Source organism: Denticeps clupeoides, chromosome 1 (genome assembly GCF_900700375.1).
Source record: "Denticeps clupeoides chromosome 1, fDenClu1.1, whole genome shotgun sequence".
NCBI classification, from domain to species: domain Eukaryota; kingdom Metazoa; phylum Chordata; class Actinopteri; order Clupeiformes; family Denticipitidae; genus Denticeps; species Denticeps clupeoides.
Genome location: NC_041707.1, coordinates 32627682 through 32647962, shown reverse-complemented (window position 1 = coordinate 32647962; position 20281 = coordinate 32627682). Strand labels below are relative to the sequence as shown.

Genomic DNA, 20281 nt, shown 5'->3' with positions numbered 1-20281 from the left:
TCCACACACATTCGCTGTTGGGGAGATGTAGCAGTCACCATGGCAACCAGCAGAAAGAAGTGCTCGCCAGCGATGCTGAAATGATAGGGATGCATTCTGAGGGACCAAGTCGGCCTCTGTGAGGGAGGTCACTGAAATCAGAAGGATGGGTACAATTTAAAAAAAGAAATCGGTCTCTGTCTGTCGGAAATGTGTCGCAAAAGGAAAATTGCGTATCGTAATTCCTTTCACACGTTCCTTTGGATGAATTTGGTAACCCACCAAATAAATTGGATTCATTCATTGAATGGCTCTGTTGAGATTAGTCACAGCTCCTCATCTGTGATTAATCTCTCAGTGATCTCTTACAGGCCAAGAAGAATGTTCGTCAGTCCGTAGAAATTAGCAGCCTGGAATTACACAATGGACTGTATGTCATGAAATCTGGAAAAATATCGCAAATGACATTTCATTTGTCCAAGCCAGAGGAATCGTGCCACGACTCATGTCTTGTGAGAAGACATCTCCAGCGTTCCGTGGGAAAGGCAGACAGGAAATGAGGTGTGGCGTGGTTCAGCCAAACTGCTGCTGAGGTGTGAGAGCCCCGAGGCTCTGATACGTTGTCTGATGAGTGCAGCTTTGCCAGGATTCCCCTGAATTTCCCTTCTTCCTTGTCACAGTCATCTCCTTGTAAAAGTCCTCCGGCACATTTCCAGCATTCTACACTGGAAATGGTGCTTATGGGAAAAAAGCATTTCAGATATTCCTGTTCTTGATCAATACACACATATACACAGCATATCCCGGGGTGGGGTGGGGGGGGAGGGGGGCACTTCCTCTCTGGAAATCATCCTGCTCTTAAGGAGGCCTAGAGAACTGGGTGGCATACAGCATTCCCCACATTCCAGACCCTCCTCCAAAGAAACATGAAACACACTGTCTGTGGGAGCTGACTGGGGAAAGAGGGGGAAGAGGGGGAAGAGGGGGAAGAGGGGGAAGAGAAAACTTACTGGACCTCAGTTTTTGTGTGACGTTTCTCCAGCTCTTGGGAATTTTGTGGCTAAAATCCAGGACCCACTCACTTGGAAATTCCAAAGCTTATGTCCATAACTCAAACTGTCCCTGATGCTATTTTCCACAAATGAGTATTGTGGAGAGACCCACGTTGGGGGTGTTGAATCTGTGTGAATCTCCTGCTTAGTTTTTTAACTAAAGTTTGTTCATTTAATGTTGCTTGGAAATCTTAATAGGCAAGTTTTGACAATCATGGTCTAGTGACCTCAATATGTGTTTGATGTCAGATATTTAAAAAAATGCATCTCCCATTCAGCTGATTTTTACATATAATTCATAAAAGATCAAATCAGAGATAAATGAAACCAACATTTTATAAAAAGCACCAAACTGTCCCTTGACCAGGTTCTCACCATTCGGCCATGTGCGGAGGGATCTGCGAGGCTCGGCTGCGGATTGGTCGCGCCGCTCGGCCACGCCCATGGGTGGAGTCCTGCGCGCTTTTTGAGGCTCGGCTGGACGCGCTCGCCAGTCGCCGTGTCGCTGTGGACGGGGCGGGTCGCATGCTAAAAGCGCGCCAGGGCGAAACGTGGATTTCTCTTCTTTTTTTTTTTTTTAAATTCACGCCTCTCCGCTTCTGGCTCGAGAGTCTCGAAGGAGTTCTCGTTGCGAGTTTTTTTATTTTTCTTTTAGTTTCTTTTTAGGGAACGTGCATATATACATTTTTAAAAAGCCGATACAGAGAGGATGGGTGCTCAGTTGTCTAAGGGTGGAGTAGCCGCGGATGGGAAGGCGGTGGCCGACCCAGCAGCCGCCAAAACGAATGGCCAGGTAAGCATCCAGCCAGCGTGGGGGTCTGTACATCCATCCTTTTATAGTGCGCAAATCTAGTTTTCACTCGGATTCTTATTTTCTGCAAGTGAGGTGTCTAGACGTCTGACGTCTGGAAATTATTGGAATTATTATAACTGATCGTTTTCAGTTAATTGGCTTTAATTCCACTAATTTATGGGAGAGCTTTACAGTCCGGAATTGTATTGGTTTTTGGTGCGCCCGGCTACGGCAGCCAGGCATTGTCCCCCTGTTGATTTCTCTCAAACGTGGTGAGAAATCGCTGCTTTTTTGGAGTTATTAAATGTGCTTACAGGGCACGTCGGTCGAGTATTTTTTAAAATGTATGTTCGTATTAATGCCGCTCGGTGAGCCGGACACGTTTACTGTGTTTGGCGCTGAGTGTGGCAGAACAAAAGGCGCAACGAATGCAAATGAGGTCGATGCGCGGCGCATTCTGCCGAGTTGCGAACAAAGCCCCGTGCGGGCGGCGGGGCGACGCCACGCCACGCAGCCGCCCACCTCTTCACGGGCTTCGGCGGCGTGGCTGGAGCCTCCACGCCGCGACTCTGGGGCGAAGGATGGGCTCCACGTCTCACGTTCGACCGGGAGGTAAGAGGGTCCGGGACGCGGGTTGATGCTGGAAGATACAGACCCCCACTTTTTTTCTGGGGGGGGGTGGTGGGTGACTGGCGAGGCGAAATCAGATTTAGGCGTTTTGAGTGTCCCCACACCCACCCAGACACCCGCTATATTGTCAAAACTGTGTGCGGAGCACTTTGGAGGTTCGTAATAACGCCGGTCTGTATCGCCACGCTGAAATCTCTTTGTTCCTGGCGAGCCACGCTGACGCCCGGCCGTCTGGTGGAACGCGGGCGCCCCCCAGTGGCCGCGCCGAGATTTTTTTTTTTTTTTTTTTCTCGGTTCTGTGCTTTTGTGTGACGTTTCACGTTCATAATTTTATGCCAGATTCGCAGTTTTTGTGAAATGCAACCCGTATATTATTCAATTGGCTAAATGGTTTTCCCTGCTTCCCTTAGGAGAACGGCCATGTCAAGACCAACGGAGACGTGTCTGCCAAGCCCGATGGTGACGTGGCTGCTGATGGCAACGGCACAGCAGAGGTCCCCAAGGAGACCGAAGCTGGAGCCAGCGATGCCATAGAGCCAGCCCCATCTGCTGAGGGTGAAGAGGCTGCCAAACCTGAAGGCGAGGCCGCTAAGGATGCGAAGAAGAAGAAAAAATTCTCCCTGAAGAATTCGTTCAAGTTCAAAGGGATCTCCCTAAAGAAGAACAAGAGTAAGGGCAGCGAGGAAGCAACATCGCCCGCAGCCGAGGAAGCCAAGCCTGAGGAGAATGGCCACGCCACTGAGGAGGTGGCCAAGGAGGAGGAGGCGGCGGCAGTAGCACCAGAGAAGGAGGCTGAAGCAGCCAAGGAGGAGGCAGCACCAGAGAAGGAGGCCGAGGAGAAGCAAGAGGTGCCTGCTCCTGCTGAGGAAGCCCCACCCACTGAGGAGACTCCAGCTAAATCTGAGGAACCCAGCGCCCCGGCTGAGGTCACGACACCTGTGACCTCTGACCCCGAGCCGAAGGCAGAGTGACCTGGCTACACCACATCTGGACTTGTTTTGTTTGACTTCTTCTCTTGGTTTTTGGTTATTTTTTCCCTCCAAGATTGAAATATATAAAATATATATGAGACTCTTGACACATTTGCGGAGTTACAGTAGAGAAGAGGGATGACTACACACATTTTTTTTTTTTTTGGCCACCTCACTTCTGAGCCCATGTCAGTAACCACGAGGAAGAGGACGGAGTAAAATTTTGTGACTATCAGGAGTAACGCCACATTTTCCCAGCTCACAAACATTTTTATTAATCATCTCTTGGGATTTTAATATTGCTGACCTGTTTTATGAGTGAGATTTGACGTTTCACTCAGTATGAAGTGACTTTCAGGATGGGGTTTGAGTTTTACATTCCTGCATTTTACCTTCAACAAAATAAGTATTTTGTGCTGTATAGAAAACAAAATCCCAATGAGGGGAGTTTGCTTAGTCTGTGTTTTTTTTTTTTTTTTTTTTATTTGCCGTGTCAGCCATTTTCATGTTTAAAAAGTTCATTACATTGTTTTGTACAGGCTCTTTTTCATATCCCTGTCTCTGTACATAACTTTTGGGCTTTCTTTTCTTTTTCTTTTTTTGTTAATGTTGAAATATGCTAATGGTTTTATTGTAACATTTTATGGGCAAATAAATGTTGAATCCCCTCAATTTTTCCCTTTTGCCTCTTTCTTTGTGAATGTAGATTTTGTTGATTCGTGAGGAGTTTGCTTTTTATTTTATTTATAATATTTTATTTACGTCACTGAAAGTGATGTAAGTGGTCAATGGATTTTTAAGACTTTTTATTCTTCTTAGAACCACTTTCTTCATGTAGGGGTAGTAGCCTAGTGGGTAACACACTCGCCTATGAACCAGAAGACCCAGGTTACTACCATCGTGTCCCTGAGCAAGACTCTTAACCCTAAGTGTCTCCAGGGGGGGGACTGTCCCTGTAACTACTGATTGAAAGTCCCTCTGGATTAGGGCATCTGATCAATGCTGTAAATGTAAACGGGTAAGTAAAGTCTTATGTTTCATGTCCAGATAAACTGCACATCAGGAAATTATTATAACCACAATCACAACTCATGTGACTGCAAGATGTTTTTTTGTGATTCAGTGAATATCACATGTGGAGAGATTGATGTGATTTGTCAATTTAAGGTTTGCTCGAGCCACTTTCAGAGCATTTCTTTTTCCACTTTTCAGGGCCAGACAAGAACCGTTCCCTTTCCTCCACAAGCCGCCCTCCATCTACTCTTATTTGTGGCCCAGATGCAAGCCTTGTTCTCCACAACTGTCTAAATTATGAAATAAGTCACAATACAGCTCCATTGGAAAGTGACATTTCATGTCCGACACCACGTAGGGGCTTGAATGGTGTTTCATGTCTGACTAAGCAGATTAGATGCTGAATTATAATTGGAACCTTGCATTGGAGGCACCAGAAGGTGTCTGAAAGGAAACTAAATCAAAAATGTATTTATACATGTGCATGTCGGAGATACTGTAATATACAAATGAAATGAGCTACATTTTATACTACTAATAAAATGCAGACATCATTTTGTCTCATTGTTTCGGTTTGTCTGTCATATTGCGATTAAACTACAAGCGATGGAACTGGTTGTTATCAGATTAAATAAAAGAAAAGTAAAGATGTAACTGAGCTGTAGCACTTGAGCTACTTAAGTTCTGTTTGTGTGAGGAATTACTCACAACTTTTCACTGATACAGAGGGGGTCACTTACCAAACTCGGGACGTGGCCTGTGCTAAAAAAACCCGCAGCTTTCCATAAAACAGGAGAGCGTCTTGTGGTCACCACCACGTCCTCGACCTGCACAATCACGGGCTCCACGGAAGCCTTCCTGCTAGTAGAGGTGAAACCATTGCTTCCTTCCTCTTAAAAGCAGCCTTTCCGACAGCAGCTCTCGCTTACGGCCATACCACCCTGAGAACGCCCGATCTCGTCCGATCTCGGAAGCTAAGCAGGGTCGGGCCTGGTTAGTACTTGGATGGGAGACCGCCTGGGAATACCAGGTGCTGTAAGCTTTTCTCTTTTTTTTTTTTTTTTTACCCCAAACCCTTCAAAATGACCAGCAAACTAACATTACAATATGGAATTCTGATCTATAAACGATCTATAAATCTGTTTGTCTGTCTAGACAGCAGTTTAGGAGTGTGCGTCAACTCACTACGGTGGATGCGGTGAAACGTTCTGCAACGTAAACAGTGACCTCTAGAGGAAATGTTGTGTTACTTCGTCGCTCATTGGCCCTAGCACACCAGCCCAGGACCTCCACATCCATGTTCACCTCCATAATCATCTGAGACCTCCCACCCATACAGGGTCTTACAACCCCAATGCCTGACATTCCATCACACCGTGGTCCAGTTCTGATCTTCATAAAAAACCTTTAAATACTGCCTGTCCAAAAAAATCTCACCAGCAGGATTTAACAAAGCAAATAGGTACAATTATAGTGACATGATTAGTTGGCACATGTGACACACCGCAGCAGTAACGAAATGTGTCCTCTGCATTTAACCCATCACCCTTGGTGAGTAGTGGGCAGCCATGACAGGCGCCCGGGGAGCAGTGTGTGGGGACGGTGCTTTGCTCAGTGGCACCTCAGTGGCACCTTGGCTGTAACCTTCTGAACCTTCCAAAAGTTTGGACACACCTTCTCATTCAATGTGTTTTCATTATTTTCATGACCATTTACATTGGAAGATTCTCACTGAAGGCTTCAGAACTATGAATGAACACATGTGGAGTTATGTATGTAACAAAAAAAGGTGAAATAACTGAAAACATTTTTATATTCTAGTTTGTTCAAAATAGCCGCCCTTTGCTCTGATTACTGCTTTGCACACTCTTGGCATTCTCTCGATGACCTTCAATAGTCACCTGAAATGGTTTTCCAACAGTCTTGAAGGAGTTCCCAGAGGTGTTGGGTCTCCACTTTTTGTTAAGTCCATAACTCCACATGTGTTCATTCATAGTTTTGATGCCTTCAGTGAGAATCTACCAATGTAAATGGTCATGAAAATAAAGAAAACACATTGAATGAGAAGGTGTGTCCAAACATTTGGCCTGTACTGTATTACACAGATTTTATATGAGCCATTTATGATGGTTTTAGGTATTGTTGGTTTTTTCCACTCGTTTTAGCCAGTAGGGGGTGAATTGGTCACATCGGTACAGGTGTACAGTCGTGGTCAAAGGTTTTGAGAATGACACAAATACTGGTTTTCACAAAGTTTTCATCAAAGGATGCATTATTGTTGGCTTATGGTGGCGCTCACCTTTTCATCTCCGGACAATCATTTTTCCAGATACCCCAAACAATCAGAAAGAGGCTTTAGCCCAGTCCTCAGCACTCCAATCCCTGGACTTTTTGCAGAATATCAGTCTGTCTGTATGTTTTCTTGGAGAGTGGCTACTTTGCTCCCCTACTTGACACCCGGCTGTCATGATCCAGTCCAGTTTCATGTTCGTTCTGTGCTATTATGTTTCCTGAGTGGTTTCAACTGTATATGATTGTATAAAGCTGCCAAGTTTGAGTCAATGTTTCCCCTGTCCTGTTCACCATGTATTAAACCCTGTTTTGTGACTCATGCATATGTGTCTGTTACGTCCCTGGTCTAGGGTCAGGGACATAACAACACTTATGGCTAACCGTTTATTACAAACATGGACATTGAAACAACAAAACACACACAAAACAGGTCTGGCCAGTCTAAGTTAGTCTTGTCTTCTGGTCACAATCCTTCACACCAACAACACCCTCTCCTCACACCACATCCTCCTCTTGTCCCAAAGCAGATGCCATTTTGAGTCCTCTTCCCTATTACAGCCCACCAATCATGGCAGGAAGTGGGAGGAGTCCAATCATGGGCTGATGTGGAGCCACCCTGCAACATTTACAGAGAGAGAGAGACAGAAAGAGAGACGCATACAAACAGAACACACCCATACTCTGCCACGGGACGTCACAGTGTCCTTCTTCCTTGCCATGTCCAGCCATCATTCCAGATCTACTGCCTCGCCAAGTCAAACCAGCGTGACACAGGCCATCCTCAAAAAGTCTTCACCTCACTGTGCATGCAGATGCACTCACACCTTCCTGCTGCAATTCCTCAGGAAGCTCTGCACTGGTGGCACCCCGATCCTGCAGCTGAATTATATTTAGGATACAGTCCTGGCGCTTGCCAGACTTTCTTGGGCACCCTGAAGCCTTCTTCACAACAATTGAACCTCTCGCCTTAACGTTTTTGATGATTTTCATAGCAAAGAAAGACTTTGCAATTCGTCTGATCACTCTTCATAAGATTCTGGTTTATATGCAAATTGCAATAATAATAAAGGAAGCAGCAAACTTTGTGGAAACCAGGATTTGTGTCATTCTCAAAACTCTAGGCCACCACTGTAGAGCTGGCACTTTAATTGACAGAGTATGGATGGTAGAAGAAAACACTTTTTTTTTGTACCGCAGCCATACTAGTGCTCCATAACTGCACACCACACACAGCACAAGCACGAGATCAGTGCAGATTCCTACTAAATGGGAACGCTACCCAAAATAGAACGTTGAGAATCTTTTAAAAATGTTTTAACCCAGCCACTGGAAATGCATGTGACAATCTGCTTCTGGGTGCTGGTCCTAAGCACGGGTAAATGGGGAGGGTCTGCATCAGAAAGGGCATCCGGCAGACTGAGACCAACTTTTATAAGAATCAGACACCAATTAAGGCAGAACACTGAGTGAAATTAAACTTGTGGAAAAGGCATGAAGGTGTGCAGTGTGTTTATTTATCCCAAGAATATCAGGATTGCACTGACTGGATCTAGATATGCATTATTGAATTTGGATTCAGTAGGCAATGAAGGGTCATTGCTTAGCTTTCGGTAATGGTTTGGAGATGTGTGGTTTTTGGTGCCTCTCCAGGTAATATCATATTTCCCCACTTGCACATTTGAAATGAACAGTATTTTACCAGGTCATGTACTGTGATGCCCCATCACCCAAAAACAAAAAGGATCCTTGAAAGCAAGGCATCGGCAACATCTTGACCCTCCAGGCTCATGACGAATGTTGAAGATGTGCGTCCAACTTGGTACAACAGCACAAAGGCAGGACACAATTGTTAATTTTTAATCAACAGAGCAATGTTTAAGGAAATTGGGTACAAATATGAAGGTCAGAAAAACAGGTCATATTGTGTGACATACAGAACCACAAGCTAGTGTCTGGGATTCCCTACCTCACCCCTATATGACAGCGAGAAATTTCTTGACCTTCCTCACCAATAACAAGTAAGGCCATGAACAATGCTAAATCATTGATAAATCATTTTTGACCGAACAGAACTTTATATGACATTTATGAGTAAACATGAAATCTACTTAGTTACTCTACACATACAAGCAATCAGCGAACACTTTCAGACAGTAAAATCATTCGTACACATACAGGGTGACACAAGGGTGAGAAAACAATGAAATTAACAAAACGAATAATTGCTTGGTCAGAAACGCCGGCGTGATTTTGGTGTGTGATTTTATGCTGAGTCTTAATTCTAGCAGCAATCTAGCACACATACAGCTGCGGAGGCCATATAGCCCACAGCCCCTCCAACCGCCCCCACCACAGCCGTAGCTCCTCCGGATAGGCCAGCAGCACCTAAGACGAAGCAGTGCCCTGTTTACATTAGATATGCGCTTAAGACTTTAAAAGTTACATTTTAACACTGACTTGGAGTATTGTTTCATGTATTTATTGAATTTGCACAGGGACGACACAACAAATATACCGCGATCCGCAAGCCGACAGGTAATGGCACGCGGATTGTGGATCCAGTATTCTATGTATTAGTGGATTGTCTTCTGTGAGTTACAAATAAAAGCTTCCATATAAATCAGGGAATTAAATAGAGAATTTTTGTTTATTATATTATTGTTATATATTTTTGTTTATACGTACATTGCTTGATTAATAACCATTTCAGTCCTGAAATACTAGCGTATGCTGAATGTGTAAATATATGACCCACCCGCGGACTGCAGAGCAGCCACCATGCCAGTAGCGGCCACCCCTCCTCCGTTGGCCACTGCTGCAGTGGACATCATCGCGGATGCCACTGACCCTGCCACTATTCCAGCGCTGGTGAAGCCTGCAGCAGCCAGAACTGCAGGGGCCACCGCCACGGCACCAGCTGCACACAATTTTTCTTTAATGAATTAAAAATTTTGGTCAAGGTGTTCAGTCTCATAACACAAGATAAAAATGGAAAATAGTCCTACCGCTTCCCAGAACAACAGCTGCAGTGGTACCTACATGGAAAAGAAAAAATAGCTCAGGACTATTTCAATGTGAACAGAAGGCAATTTTGAGACAACGAGACACAGTTTTACTTACAAAGATCCATTCTGAGGTCGGATGATGTTCTGATTCACCACACGACCTTTATAGAGTTTGGGCCCGCATGGAGGCAGCGCTATACAGAGAAACGAAACTTAACAAGGAATCCACGCCCATCTGGGGTTTAAATCAACTCAGTTCTCATGAGACGGGACATTTTTTTCATGACTCCACCATCTCATTTAAATAACAGCTAAAAACATTCCTGGGCTCTTATTCAGACCTAATTGGTCTTAGGCTTTTTAATTGTTTTTTTTTTCATCCTTTTTTTGAGAGAGGGTTTCCCCATCGGTTAGTATTTGCTCTGTTTGTTGGCATACAATCCCTTACTGTCTGTGAAAGACTTACTTCATGGTCGTTTAAGGCCTCCATACCTGTCAGTCAATTATTTTTACTAATATTGTGATTGTTGTGTTTGTATCAGTGACATTGACATAGGACCCATTTAAAACTATAATAATAGTAGGAAGAATAGTAAGAATAGTAAGTAATCCCACTCTTTGTGGATTAAGGACATTATATATGATATATGAATACATTATACATTATGTATGTGTGTGTGTGTGTGTGTATTATTTATTTGTTTGTTTGTTTATTTATTTTCATTTAATCTTTTACTCGCTGAACGGGTATTTCAGGTCACAAAAACTTTGACCTGATTCTGTTTATGTCTTACATCTGACACAAAACCTTTTAAAGTGTTTCAAATCATGCAAAGAATATGAAAAAAAAGAAAAAGAATATGAAAAAAATATGATTCTGAATAATTTTTCTGTAGCATAATACTGTGAGGGTTTTAATAGAAGGGTCCACAATTTACGGTAAATCAACATTAATTTTAATTTTAAGTTGCTTAATTATTTTATTTAGGTTATTCTAATGTATTTTATGGTTTGATTAACTAAGTTACAATTAACTCAAGTACACCACTATTACAACTGGTTATCTTACAAATATGATATTTTTAAAACTTATTTAAATAACTACATGATTTACTTAAAACAAGCGCTTTTAACAGTTTTATAAAAATTGAAGATTACTTTTTACTGTGTATAAAGCTGCCCTGTTCATTTCTGTTCACGTTTTGTGACGTCGTGCAATTGCGTCCTTCTTCCTTGTCCAATTTCATCCTCATCTCCTGCCTAGTCATGCCACCAAGGTTGTGACAGAAAGACCCGACCCGCACTTGGACGCAGCAGACGCCACCCCACTGAGATCAAAGAAGCCGCGACTCGCCGGGAGGACGCCAGCTTCCTTGTTCCTGGCCAACGTTGGCTTCATTTTCTCCAGGGTCCCAACCCTGCCTCTCAGTCCCGTGTCTGGTGGTGTTGAAGGTGAGGAGCGGCCATTCAGCGAGGCGAGCCGGAGATTGACCATGAGCAGCGTGTGCTGGCGGATGGCGGACGAGGTGCCGGTACCACACCTCCTGAAGCTGTCTGCACAGGACTACCGCCGCTCGTCCATCGTGAATACTGGGCCAGTCATCATTCATTTACCATTCATCTCAGTTGTTCATCTTCTCATCTCAAATCGATTCTTCTCGACTCATCTCATCGATTCATAAAGACTCAGTGTATGGGCTACCTTCCCTCCTTCGTGGACTGCTTTGGCGGGCCCACCGGGTGTCGTGCCCAGGAGGGGGGGTACTGTCATGACCTGGTCCGGAAAGGGTTAGTTTCATGTTTGCTATGTGTAATGTTCCCTAATCGTTTTCATCTGTGTCTAATGTATAAATCTTCCTTCTTCAATCTCCACCACTTGATCTTTGGCTCTGCCTTCACTATCCTCCTCCACTTGAGTTCCAAATGTATTCTACAAACCATAATCCTGTGCTGACTCTCCTACAGCATCCTTCAAATTGCTCCTCATGCACAGGATTTAATCGAACTTTGTGCTCCTTCCTCTCCGCTTTTATGTTAACCTGTGCACCTCCTTCTTCTTCTAAAAAAAAAAAGATAATCGCTACGTGCTAAATCTACTACAATCTGACCTTCTGCATTCTTTACACTGTACCTACTTCCTCATCAGCTTTGTTGCCTTCACCAGTGTGCCCGCTGATCTCACTACTGGCGAATGACCTCTCCCTCTGCCTTCATACATGATCTTTCTCACCCATCTCACACCCTACCTGCTGGGTATATGCACTGAAAACATTCATCATCACCTCTTCTTTTTAAACACATTCTCTCCTACCCTTCTTCCTTTCCTTCCTCCTCAGCCAACTCGGCCCAATTGAGGCTAAAAAGTAATAGTGGCAGTCACTGTTAACGGATCCGGTGTGGAAATTTCTGTACTTGTCCACACACTGATATGACATTAATCCGGCCTTGGGACAGGCATTAAAGAAATACACCGGCAAGTGCCTCCCTAGAGGCTGGGTTACGATTAAACATTTGGCTATTACAGTATTTCATAATGTTGTACAGAAATGTGAAAAACAATGTTCACTACAATTGAGCACTAAATATTTAATCAGCACAGACTGCAATGACAAGCCAGGATTTTTTTTTTGCAGACCAAACTAAATTGTAATTTCTTTTGATTATTAAGATTTCTTAATATTTATGCAAGACATATTAGGCACATAAATCATAAAACCTGTCTAGTTTTCTAAAAATCAAAATCATTTTTTTTGTTCTCACATCACCAGTGTAACACCAGCATTGTTAGTTTTCTGATGAACCCAGTGACAAAATTGACAAAAATTTTTGTTATGAATGGATTTTGTCCACTTTCTTTTTGTACATGTAAGCAAATGCAGGCAGGTGGTTAAAACTGCAACTAAATCATCTGCACGCCCATCCCAGCAATCCTGGCCATCTACACAGCATACCTCATAAACACAAAGCTCATAATGAGTTATTATCACACCCTTCACTGGAACTTTTCTCCATTCTACTCTCTGAAAAGCAGTGCGCAAAGCAAAATGTTCACCTGAAGTTTCTGCGGAAACACTGTAAGAGCCTAAATAATGTTAATAGTAACATTCATGAAACAATATCTCCCCTTAATTTAGATTAACTTGTGACAGCATGGAGACATAAAAAAGAAAACACCAAGTTCAAGAAATGATAAATGCAGCAACCTTAAACGACAGCTAGAACAGAGATGCCACCCAGCCCAAAGCCCCACCGATCGCCCCCGCCGCAGCCGTGGCTCCTCCGGACAGACCAGCAGCACCTAGGAAATAAAACCCTCTTTTTTTTATGCACACAATAATATTAAATCCGGGAGGGGTATTGGACGGCCAACTTGAACTCATTGAATAAACGTACCTGCGGACTGCAGAGCAGCCACCAGGCCACCAGCGGCCACCCCTCCTCCGTTCGCCACTGCTGCAGTGGACATCATTGCGGATGCCACAGACCCCGCCGCTATTCCAGCGCTGGTGAAGCCTGCAGCAGCCAGGGCCGCAGGGGCCATCGCCACTGTACCAGCTAAAAAAAAAAAAATCGCATTACCATATGTTTTTATAAGTCTATGTTTATGTGACTATATGACACATAATATAGACATGTATATATTTTATGGTTGTATTTTATATATATATATATGTTTATATAGACACATCATATAGACATATATGTAACACAAATACATAGACACAAACATGCATATTCATATCTGTATACACACACACACACACACACACATATATACAGAGGGAGAAATCATACCGGCTCCCACAACTGTTGCAATGGTGCCTAAAAATAAATCAAGAGGAAAAATATAAAATTAGTTTAGAACTAATTTAGCAGAATAACAAAGCAATCATTGAACAATTTCAGAACTGGAAAACATCCCCTACTCACCAATATCCATCTTCTGGTTGTATGTTTTGTGCTAAGACTTTATGACTTTGCGCTAAGAGTTTATATAGAGGCGGTGTAGAGGCAGGGTGGTGTGAAAAATGAAACTTAAAAATCCTACACTGTAAGGGGCGTGTGAGTATGCAACCATTCTCCGCAACTTCATTTAATATATAATACCACAGTGGTCCTTTAATCTGCATGAATTTACATCATGACTAGATGGGTCTCTGTTCTGGCTGTAATCATTAAGCTTTTCTACACTTATATAAGTTCCCGCTGCCATAAATTAGTTTAAGGAAATAATCATTCATGATGTACTTTGTGTTTATGATACATGTTATGGGGTTTATGAATGGGATTTCTGATGATTTGATTGCGGTTTTGTCCTCCCAGGTCTCTCTCTGATAAATCTGAAATAGAGAAACGCATGTTCACATTGTACATGACAAGCTTGTCACAATGAGTACCTCACACAGGTGATATAGGAGGACCAGAAAAGGAGATTATTACAGTAAATGGAAGATTAGGAAAGGGAGACCAGTATAGATTTAGCGCCACCTGGTGGCCCAGAGGCGCAGGACGTGACAAAGGAACTTAACTTTTAATTAGTGTGTCAAATTTAATTTGACACTGCGATCACAAGTGCACGCATAATATTGTACTATTCATTGTCGGACAGATTTGCGTTAACGAATGGGGTGGAAAACGTATTCACACCCCCATGCCTGAATCATGAAGGCATGATTAGGTCTGGATCTCGTGTGAATATGTTTTGAACTGAGTGTACAGGTTTACCTGAAAGTGTAATTGTGAGACAGAAGCAACACAGAAGTGATTCATTTCAGGACTGAAAAACATCCCATAATAACCAATATCCATCTTCTGGTTTAATGTTTTGTTAAGACTTACAAGTGTATATAGAGACAGGGTGGTATGAAACTTGAAAATCCTACCCTGCAAGGGCGTGTAAGTATGCGCCCATTCACCGCAACTTCATTCTGGTGCTGATTTAACAGGCACAGCGTGTGAAGGCGTGATGGTCTTGGGTGTGTGAATGTGTGTCTGACTTGCATAAGACCGGTGTATAAGGCCTAGTGGGCAAGGTAGTGGAGCCGTAATCGAAATGTAGTCGGTTCGAATCCCGAGCAACCCAAGGGTGATGGGTTGAATGCAGAAGACACATTTCATTGTGGACACATATTCAGATTGAGGAACTGATGTCAATACACATCATATGCAGAGTAGTAAAATGCTAAAATTAAATGTTTATTTATTGATCCAGTATAAAGACTCCCTGTAATAAAGTAAATATATTGAATCATTTGAATCCACATTCCAATCATTCAAGAGTGTTTTAAATCAGCCTGAATTACAGAGGGGGAAAAATTAAGACATTGTAAGCCTCGTAACAAAAATCCAGGTAATATGAAGCTAAAACTACATTGCGTTTTGAGTATATACACAATGTGTGCAAAAGTAAGAGACTAATATTATACATAAGGCCACCAGCCGTTAAATTTTCAATGGCAGCTCTGACAGTGGATCCAAATCTATTCAAATAAAACTGACCCAGAAGTAAGTGCTTTGGGGAAATAAATAGAATTAATACTGTGTTCAGTTTTATCTGAGTGGAGAGTGTGCTGAGGGTTCTGGCTTCCAAGATATAGGAAAACAGATACTGATCTTCAAAAAAAAAACAAAAAAAAAAAAACAATAAAAACAAGACAATGTATTTGTACAAAACCATCTTATTTTTAACGTCCACCCCCAAAAGTCAACATAGAAACACACATATTTGTAGAGATTAAACAGAAATTAGTTGGTCAAACGTAGAAAGTCAGCCAGAAGTAAACATCTGGCATAGCGCTGAAGGCTAGATATGAAAGGGCAGTTATTATGATCATTGGATTAAACCAATTTAAGTACTTGGATTTAGAAACATTGTTTCATAGCAGCATAAACAGTTTAGTTACTCAAAAGGAATGAGCCAAGGTGTACAGTCATTTACCTCCACATAAACCAACAAAAACACATTATAGTTAAAGTGTAGTGACTGTAGGCATTTGCACAAGTTGTAGGAAACAAAACAAATACAAGTGCTTTAAAAAAAAAAAAAGTTATCAGAAATACTTCAGCAGTAAAAAGTACAATAGCATTGTGTTAAAATAGGAATATCTGACAAAATATTTTTGTTGTACAAAACATTCATACTACTAGACTACATTTAAAGCATTTATTAAACGTGTGTGTATTTATATGTACTTATATTTCCATATTGCACTAGAATAAGTGAATAACGTAGAGCAGCAGACACCCAGATGTTCAGTCGGAACAGGAAGCAGATTCCAGAAACATGGAGGATTCTCATTCTGCAAATGAGCCATTAGAGACAGACGAACAGAAAACACTTGGTTGTTGGTTTTCTTTCTCTCTCTCTTTGCCTGTCTGTCTGTCACTCGGCCGGCCTCCTGTGTTAGTGTCACTGGTCCCGAGACTCATAAAGAAGTCTGGCAGCCTGGACAAGAACAGGAACCATGTTCAGTAAACTTCATGTCTACATGGATGATCTCATATTTTACAGGGGGGGGGGGGGGGGGTTACACAACACCGTTAAAAAAGTAGGTTTGCCTTGTGCATGGCTGCAAACCAAGATGCTGCAACTTTCTTGTCCTCTGCCGCCTCCATTCGGAGCTGCTGGGAGTCCTGAGATCCGGGGGGCTTGTACTGGAGCAGCATGCCACTGGCCCGGGAAGTGCTTCCTGAACACACACGGTCACAGAAAAAAATAAAAACTCAACTTCATCATAGAAAACTGTCCACGTGAGACCGAGAGTGTCAGAATACAAACTACAGCCAATACAGCTGCCTACTGATAGTTCAGATGGAACTACTGCCATTCATGGCGCGACTCGGGTGGCCGAGATCTCAGGACAGGCCATGCAGTTCATTAGCATGACTAACAGCATCCCAGACTGTCTTCAACTCATGGCCCTTATGGTTTAAATCCAGCTGATTGGATTTTGTCCAGAGTTGAAATCTAGGTCTTATTTTCTTTTCTTTAAAAAAAAAAAAAAAAAAAAAGGCCCTTTTACTATTAGCCTATAATAAACAAAAATGCCCTCTGAAAAATGGGTGTCTGAAATGAAGCCACAGTGGAGCAATGGAGTCGTAAGTCACGGGCCAGATTATATCGGAAATGACTAAAACGGTGTGGATATCTCAGCACACAGACTGAAGAACACCAGTTGTGAGCAGGTCGTGGTGTCCGAGCACAACCTGGCACGTACTCCACAAGTCACACATTCTAAAAGAGGTGGTGCATGCTGGGAAAACACTCACAATAACAACACACAGGATAAGAGGGTGGATGACCTTTTTTGTAAATGTTACATGCAAAAAAACACAAGGGATTGCCAGAAGGGGGCATGCGGGGCATGCAACAAATCAACACCACTGTACTCTATTCAATAAGCACCGTACACTGGAGCAGAGCACAATGGGAGCCATTAGACGTGCCCCCTGGGGGGGAGAGAGAAAGAAGATAAAGTTCTAACCTTCAGATATAAACTGGCTCTCCAGCAGACTGGTGTATGTGTGAATGTCGTTATCTGAACCCCCCCAAAAAAAAGAAAGATAGAAAGGGGGCAAAGCAGCCCAGAGTGTTAATTTATGAAACCATGTAAATAAGCACAACCAAATACAGAGGAAGAAAAATTAAAACCAACCCTGTTGGTAAAGGGAAAAAAAGATACAGTGTGATTGGTTAATAAATACATGCCAAACATAAAATACATTCAAATAATCAATCACGTTTGGCAGATTATGTCCGAATAGAATCCCTTATTCAGCCAGAAATTCCCAGAAGGGGAATAATAAAACAAAGACGGAACATTTAGAAATGCCACATTTGAAAGTGCATCAGCACTCAGGAAGACCGTTAGTCACAGATCAGCACATTCAGAAACGGGTGGGGCATACGGTCAGTGAAGACAGGAAGACAGCCCTCGTCTCTCTCTTTCATGAGGGAAGCAGCACTCAGGCAGAAGAACGTTTTGTGTGGCTTCAACGTCTCCCCCATATACATCTACGCAATACTGATGCATAAGGAACCTGACCCTGAGAAACACTGAGAAAGACCAGTCGATTAAAGAAAAGAAGCCTCCTGCACCATGAAACATCTGATCTGATCCTGCTTTGGGTCACAACCAAGAGGAGCTTAGTTCTTCGACAGAGTGACTGGCTGTTCTAGAACCTTCCCCAATATAGGATGCAAAGAAAGAAATTCTAAAGAGGGGTCACTCCGAGAGGCATGAACCCCTCTCTCACCTCCAGGGCTGGAGCCTTCAGCCAACACCTGCATGCTGGAGATGCGGGACAACTCCACCTCAAAGTGACTGTCCCCATCTAGAAAGAGATACCTGTGACACACACAAAAGCAGATGAATTTCAGTTGCATGCCACCAGGCACACGGCCTCACGTCCATCTGTGTGCCGCACCTGTGGTTGTTGGACAGACGGCAGGTCATGGTCTCGGACTTCTCCGACGTGCCCGGTGTGACCAGGAACGTCCCACCTGCAAGGAGGCGGGGAGTTTCATCCCTGAAGACCAATCTAATGAAGCATGTAGTCCCTCAAATGCACACAACTTACACACCGTAAGAAATAAACAGCACCGTCCATGATGAGTAGAGCCGCCCTCTTCCACTCTGTCAGCCCCACTCCTCCTTTATCACTCTATTTCCCATCCCTCCGTCCTCCCATTCACGCCCGTGCATTTTACAGAGCAACAGTGGTCACACTTCATCCCCTTCCAACCACCACAAATTTCACCTTTTCCGCCAGTGAAACCAATTCAAGCACAAAACAGGCCATGTCACATGCCGTGTGACCCTTGCCCCCCCCCCTCACAAAAAATGATATACATATGTATACACGAAACATGGAATTGTACAAAAATAACAATAATAAACAGGTCGTGTGTTAGTGTGTTAAACTCTTTGCCTTTGTCGCAGACTGATGCGAACTACAGCACTCCGGAGAGAACCAAAAAAAAAAAAAAAAAAAGCAAATATAGAAATTAGATGAGGGGAGAAGGTGTTTTTCTGACCTCCCATGAGAACTTTGAGCTGTTTGTCGTAAAACTCCATCTCTCTCTGGGAGACGGTGCTGCAGTCGGCGCACTGCCTCACCGGGTCCACAAAACACATCCGGGGCAGGGCCACCTTCTTACAGCAGCACTTATCACAGAAACAGCGGCCACAGCGCCGGCAGTGGTGCTGCAACACACACACACACACACACACACACACACACGAGGTATCTCTTCACCACGTTCACAGTAACAGGACACGGCTTATCCACGCTCCGCCGTTTTACACTCGATCTTTTCCGGATCGTTCCTGTTTGGGAATTATCCAAGCGCTTACCTTTCTGTGGATGAAGTCGAACTTTGTGTCGCACTGCATGCATCTTGGGCACTAAAAGAGAAACAGAGGACGCACACAACACCCCAGATCAGCAGGAGGAGGGTGGAAGTGGGAAGGCAGATATTGAGCTCTTCTCTCTTCACCACTAGGGTGGTGGTAACCAGAAGACCCAGGTTCAAATCCCGCTTACTACCATTGTGTCGCTGAGCAAGACACTTAAACCTAAGTGTCTCCAGGGGGGGACTGTCCCTGTAACTACTGATTGGATAAGGGCGTCTGATAAATGCCATAAATGTAAATGACTTGACTGTGGTCCTGCTGCCTCCCGGGCTCGTGATGTCCCCTTTACCTCAGGACCAGAGTTCAGGGAAGCAGAGAAGTGCTGACCCAGTTCCCCATTCTGCAGCATATTAATACGGACTGAAACCGCGTTTATTCCGACGGTCCTCTCTCGCGTTGTGAAAAGCAGCCAGAAATAATAATAATAAAAAAAAATAAAAAAAACCTGCGTGGAATGGAGACGCACGTCTAGCGAAGCCGATGGTGGGGTGCGTGGAGACAAAGCGAATCCCTCGTCCGCAGACAAAAGGCGTGCTGTGGCTGTGGATTTAGGAGGACAGGGGAGGAGTGTACTAGACTGTCCCGACCGAGCCCAGCCTTAATCCCCGGCCCGATCATAGCCGATAATACACGCCACGATGTATTATTGTGGTTATTTAGATTTAATGCACTTTGCTGAGGGCCTTCGGGTGCAACAAACGTGCAGCAAGGCCTTTTGCTCTTCTTCTCTCTCCGGTTGCCAACACGAGCTAACCGAGCCGAGAGCCAGAAGGAGCGAGACACGCCGCCCCGGCCGCCCCGGCCGCCTGGGGAAGTTGCACCGACGCCCCAGCCGTGCAACACGTCGCTACGAGCGCAGAAAAGTGCACGCATTTCGCCTCCAGGCCTCCGTACATCCGAGGGGGGCCGCAAACACCAAACTTCCGACCGGGCTTGCGGGCCCAGAAACTCACCTCTCCGTCCGGAACCCACTGCGGCTCGTCCAGCGAGAACGGGCTGTTGAACGCGCCGTTCTCCGGGACCATGCGCAGGCCGCTCGGGCTCCGAACCAGCTTCTTCCCGTCCGGCACCGCTGACATTTTCCCACCCGCTGGCAGCGATCCGCGCGGCTCCGTCGCCCGTGGACCCC

General features: G+C 44.0%; 3 protein-coding genes and 1 non-coding gene across 7 annotated transcripts; 2 read left to right on the top strand and 2 right to left on the bottom strand.

Moving 5' to 3' along the window:
- The first annotated feature begins 1537 nt into the window (after positions 1-1537).
- On the top strand, positions 1538-4097 carry marcksl1a (MARCKS-like 1a). Its single transcript, XM_028984841.1, has 2 exons — positions 1538-1824; positions 2865-4097. Exons 1-2 carry the CDS (start codon positions 1741-1743, stop codon positions 3423-3425), a joined length of 645 nt encoding a protein of 214 aa, XP_028840674.1. The 5' UTR covers positions 1538-1740; the 3' UTR covers positions 3426-4097.
- A 1265-nt stretch (positions 4098-5362) lies between these two features.
- On the top strand, positions 5363-5481 carry LOC114803017 (5S ribosomal RNA). Its single transcript, XR_003751858.1, has one exon. It is a non-coding gene; the product is annotated as a 5S ribosomal RNA (ribosomal RNA).
- A 3091-nt stretch (positions 5482-8572) lies between these two features.
- LOC114791274 (interferon alpha-inducible protein 27-like protein 2A) lies at positions 8573-14547 on the bottom strand. Of its 3 annotated transcripts, none has more exons than XM_028981977.1 (7): positions 14536-14547; positions 13532-13558; positions 13130-13291; positions 9852-13034; positions 9737-9766; positions 9487-9648; positions 8573-9116 (listed from the first exon to the last, which is right to left on the bottom strand). In XM_028981977.1, exons 1-4 carry the CDS (start codon positions 14543-14545, stop codon positions 12952-12954), a joined length of 282 nt encoding a protein of 93 aa, XP_028837810.1. In that variant the 5' UTR covers positions 14546-14547; the 3' UTR covers positions 8573-9116; positions 9487-9648; positions 9737-9766; positions 9852-12951. The 3 variants fall into 3 exon arrangements, with proteins under 3 accessions (XP_028837810.1, XP_028837801.1, XP_028837792.1); XM_028981968.1 differs by lacking the exon at positions 14536-14547 and adding an exon at positions 13667-13909; XM_028981959.1 differs by lacking the exons at positions 13130-13291; positions 13532-13558; positions 14536-14547 and having other exon boundaries at positions 9852-9982.
- Positions 14548-15396: 849 nt separating this feature from the next.
- Positions 15397-20281, bottom strand: zfyve21 (zinc finger, FYVE domain containing 21). Of its 2 annotated transcripts, XM_028981322.1 has the most exons (8): positions 20106-20281; positions 19093-19143; positions 18774-18942; positions 18164-18239; positions 17993-18084; positions 17221-17274; positions 16295-16425; positions 15397-16181 (listed from the first exon to the last, which is right to left on the bottom strand). In XM_028981322.1, the coding sequence occupies exons 1-8, from the start codon at positions 20229-20231 to the stop codon at positions 16146-16148; spliced, it is 735 nt and encodes a 244-aa protein (XP_028837155.1). In that variant the 5' UTR covers positions 20232-20281; the 3' UTR covers positions 15397-16145. The 2 variants fall into 2 exon arrangements, with proteins under 2 accessions (XP_028837155.1, XP_028837163.1); XM_028981330.1 differs by lacking the exon at positions 17221-17274.

What these genes read in the sequence shown, in the direction of transcription:
- zfyve21 (XM_028981322.1), bottom strand. Translation starts at nt 20,231, where the DNA reads ATGTCAGCGGTGCCGGACGGGAAGAAGCTGGTTCGGAGCCCGAGCGGC. An exon ending in TGAAGGCTCCAGCCCTGGAG is followed by an intron (nt 17,275 to 17,992) that starts GTGAGAGAGGGG and finishes GGGGGGGTTCAG; the next exon opens with ATAACGACATTCACACATAC. An exon ending in GGTTTGCAGCCATGCACAAG is followed by an intron (nt 16,182 to 16,294) that starts GCAAACCTACTT and finishes GTTCTTGTCCAG; the next exon opens with GCTGCCAGACTTCTTTATGA.
- LOC114791274 (XM_028981959.1), bottom strand. An exon ending in AGCTGTTGTTCTGGGAAGCG is followed by an intron (nt 9,649 to 9,736) that starts GTAGGACTATTT and finishes AATTGTGTGCAG; the next exon opens with CTGGTGCCGTGGCGGTGGCC. An exon ending in GGCTGCTCTGCAGTCCGCGG is followed by an intron (nt 9,117 to 9,486) that starts GTGGGTCATATA and finishes GCTTCGTCTTAG; the next exon opens with GTGCTGCTGGCCTATCCGGA.
- marcksl1a (XM_028984841.1), top strand. Translation starts at nt 1,741, where the DNA reads ATGGGTGCTCAGTTGTCTAAGGGTGGAGTAGCCGCGGATGGGAAGGCG. An exon ending in CCGCCAAAACGAATGGCCAG is followed by an intron (nt 1,825 to 2,864) that starts GTAAGCATCCAG and finishes TGCTTCCCTTAG; the next exon opens with GAGAACGGCCATGTCAAGAC.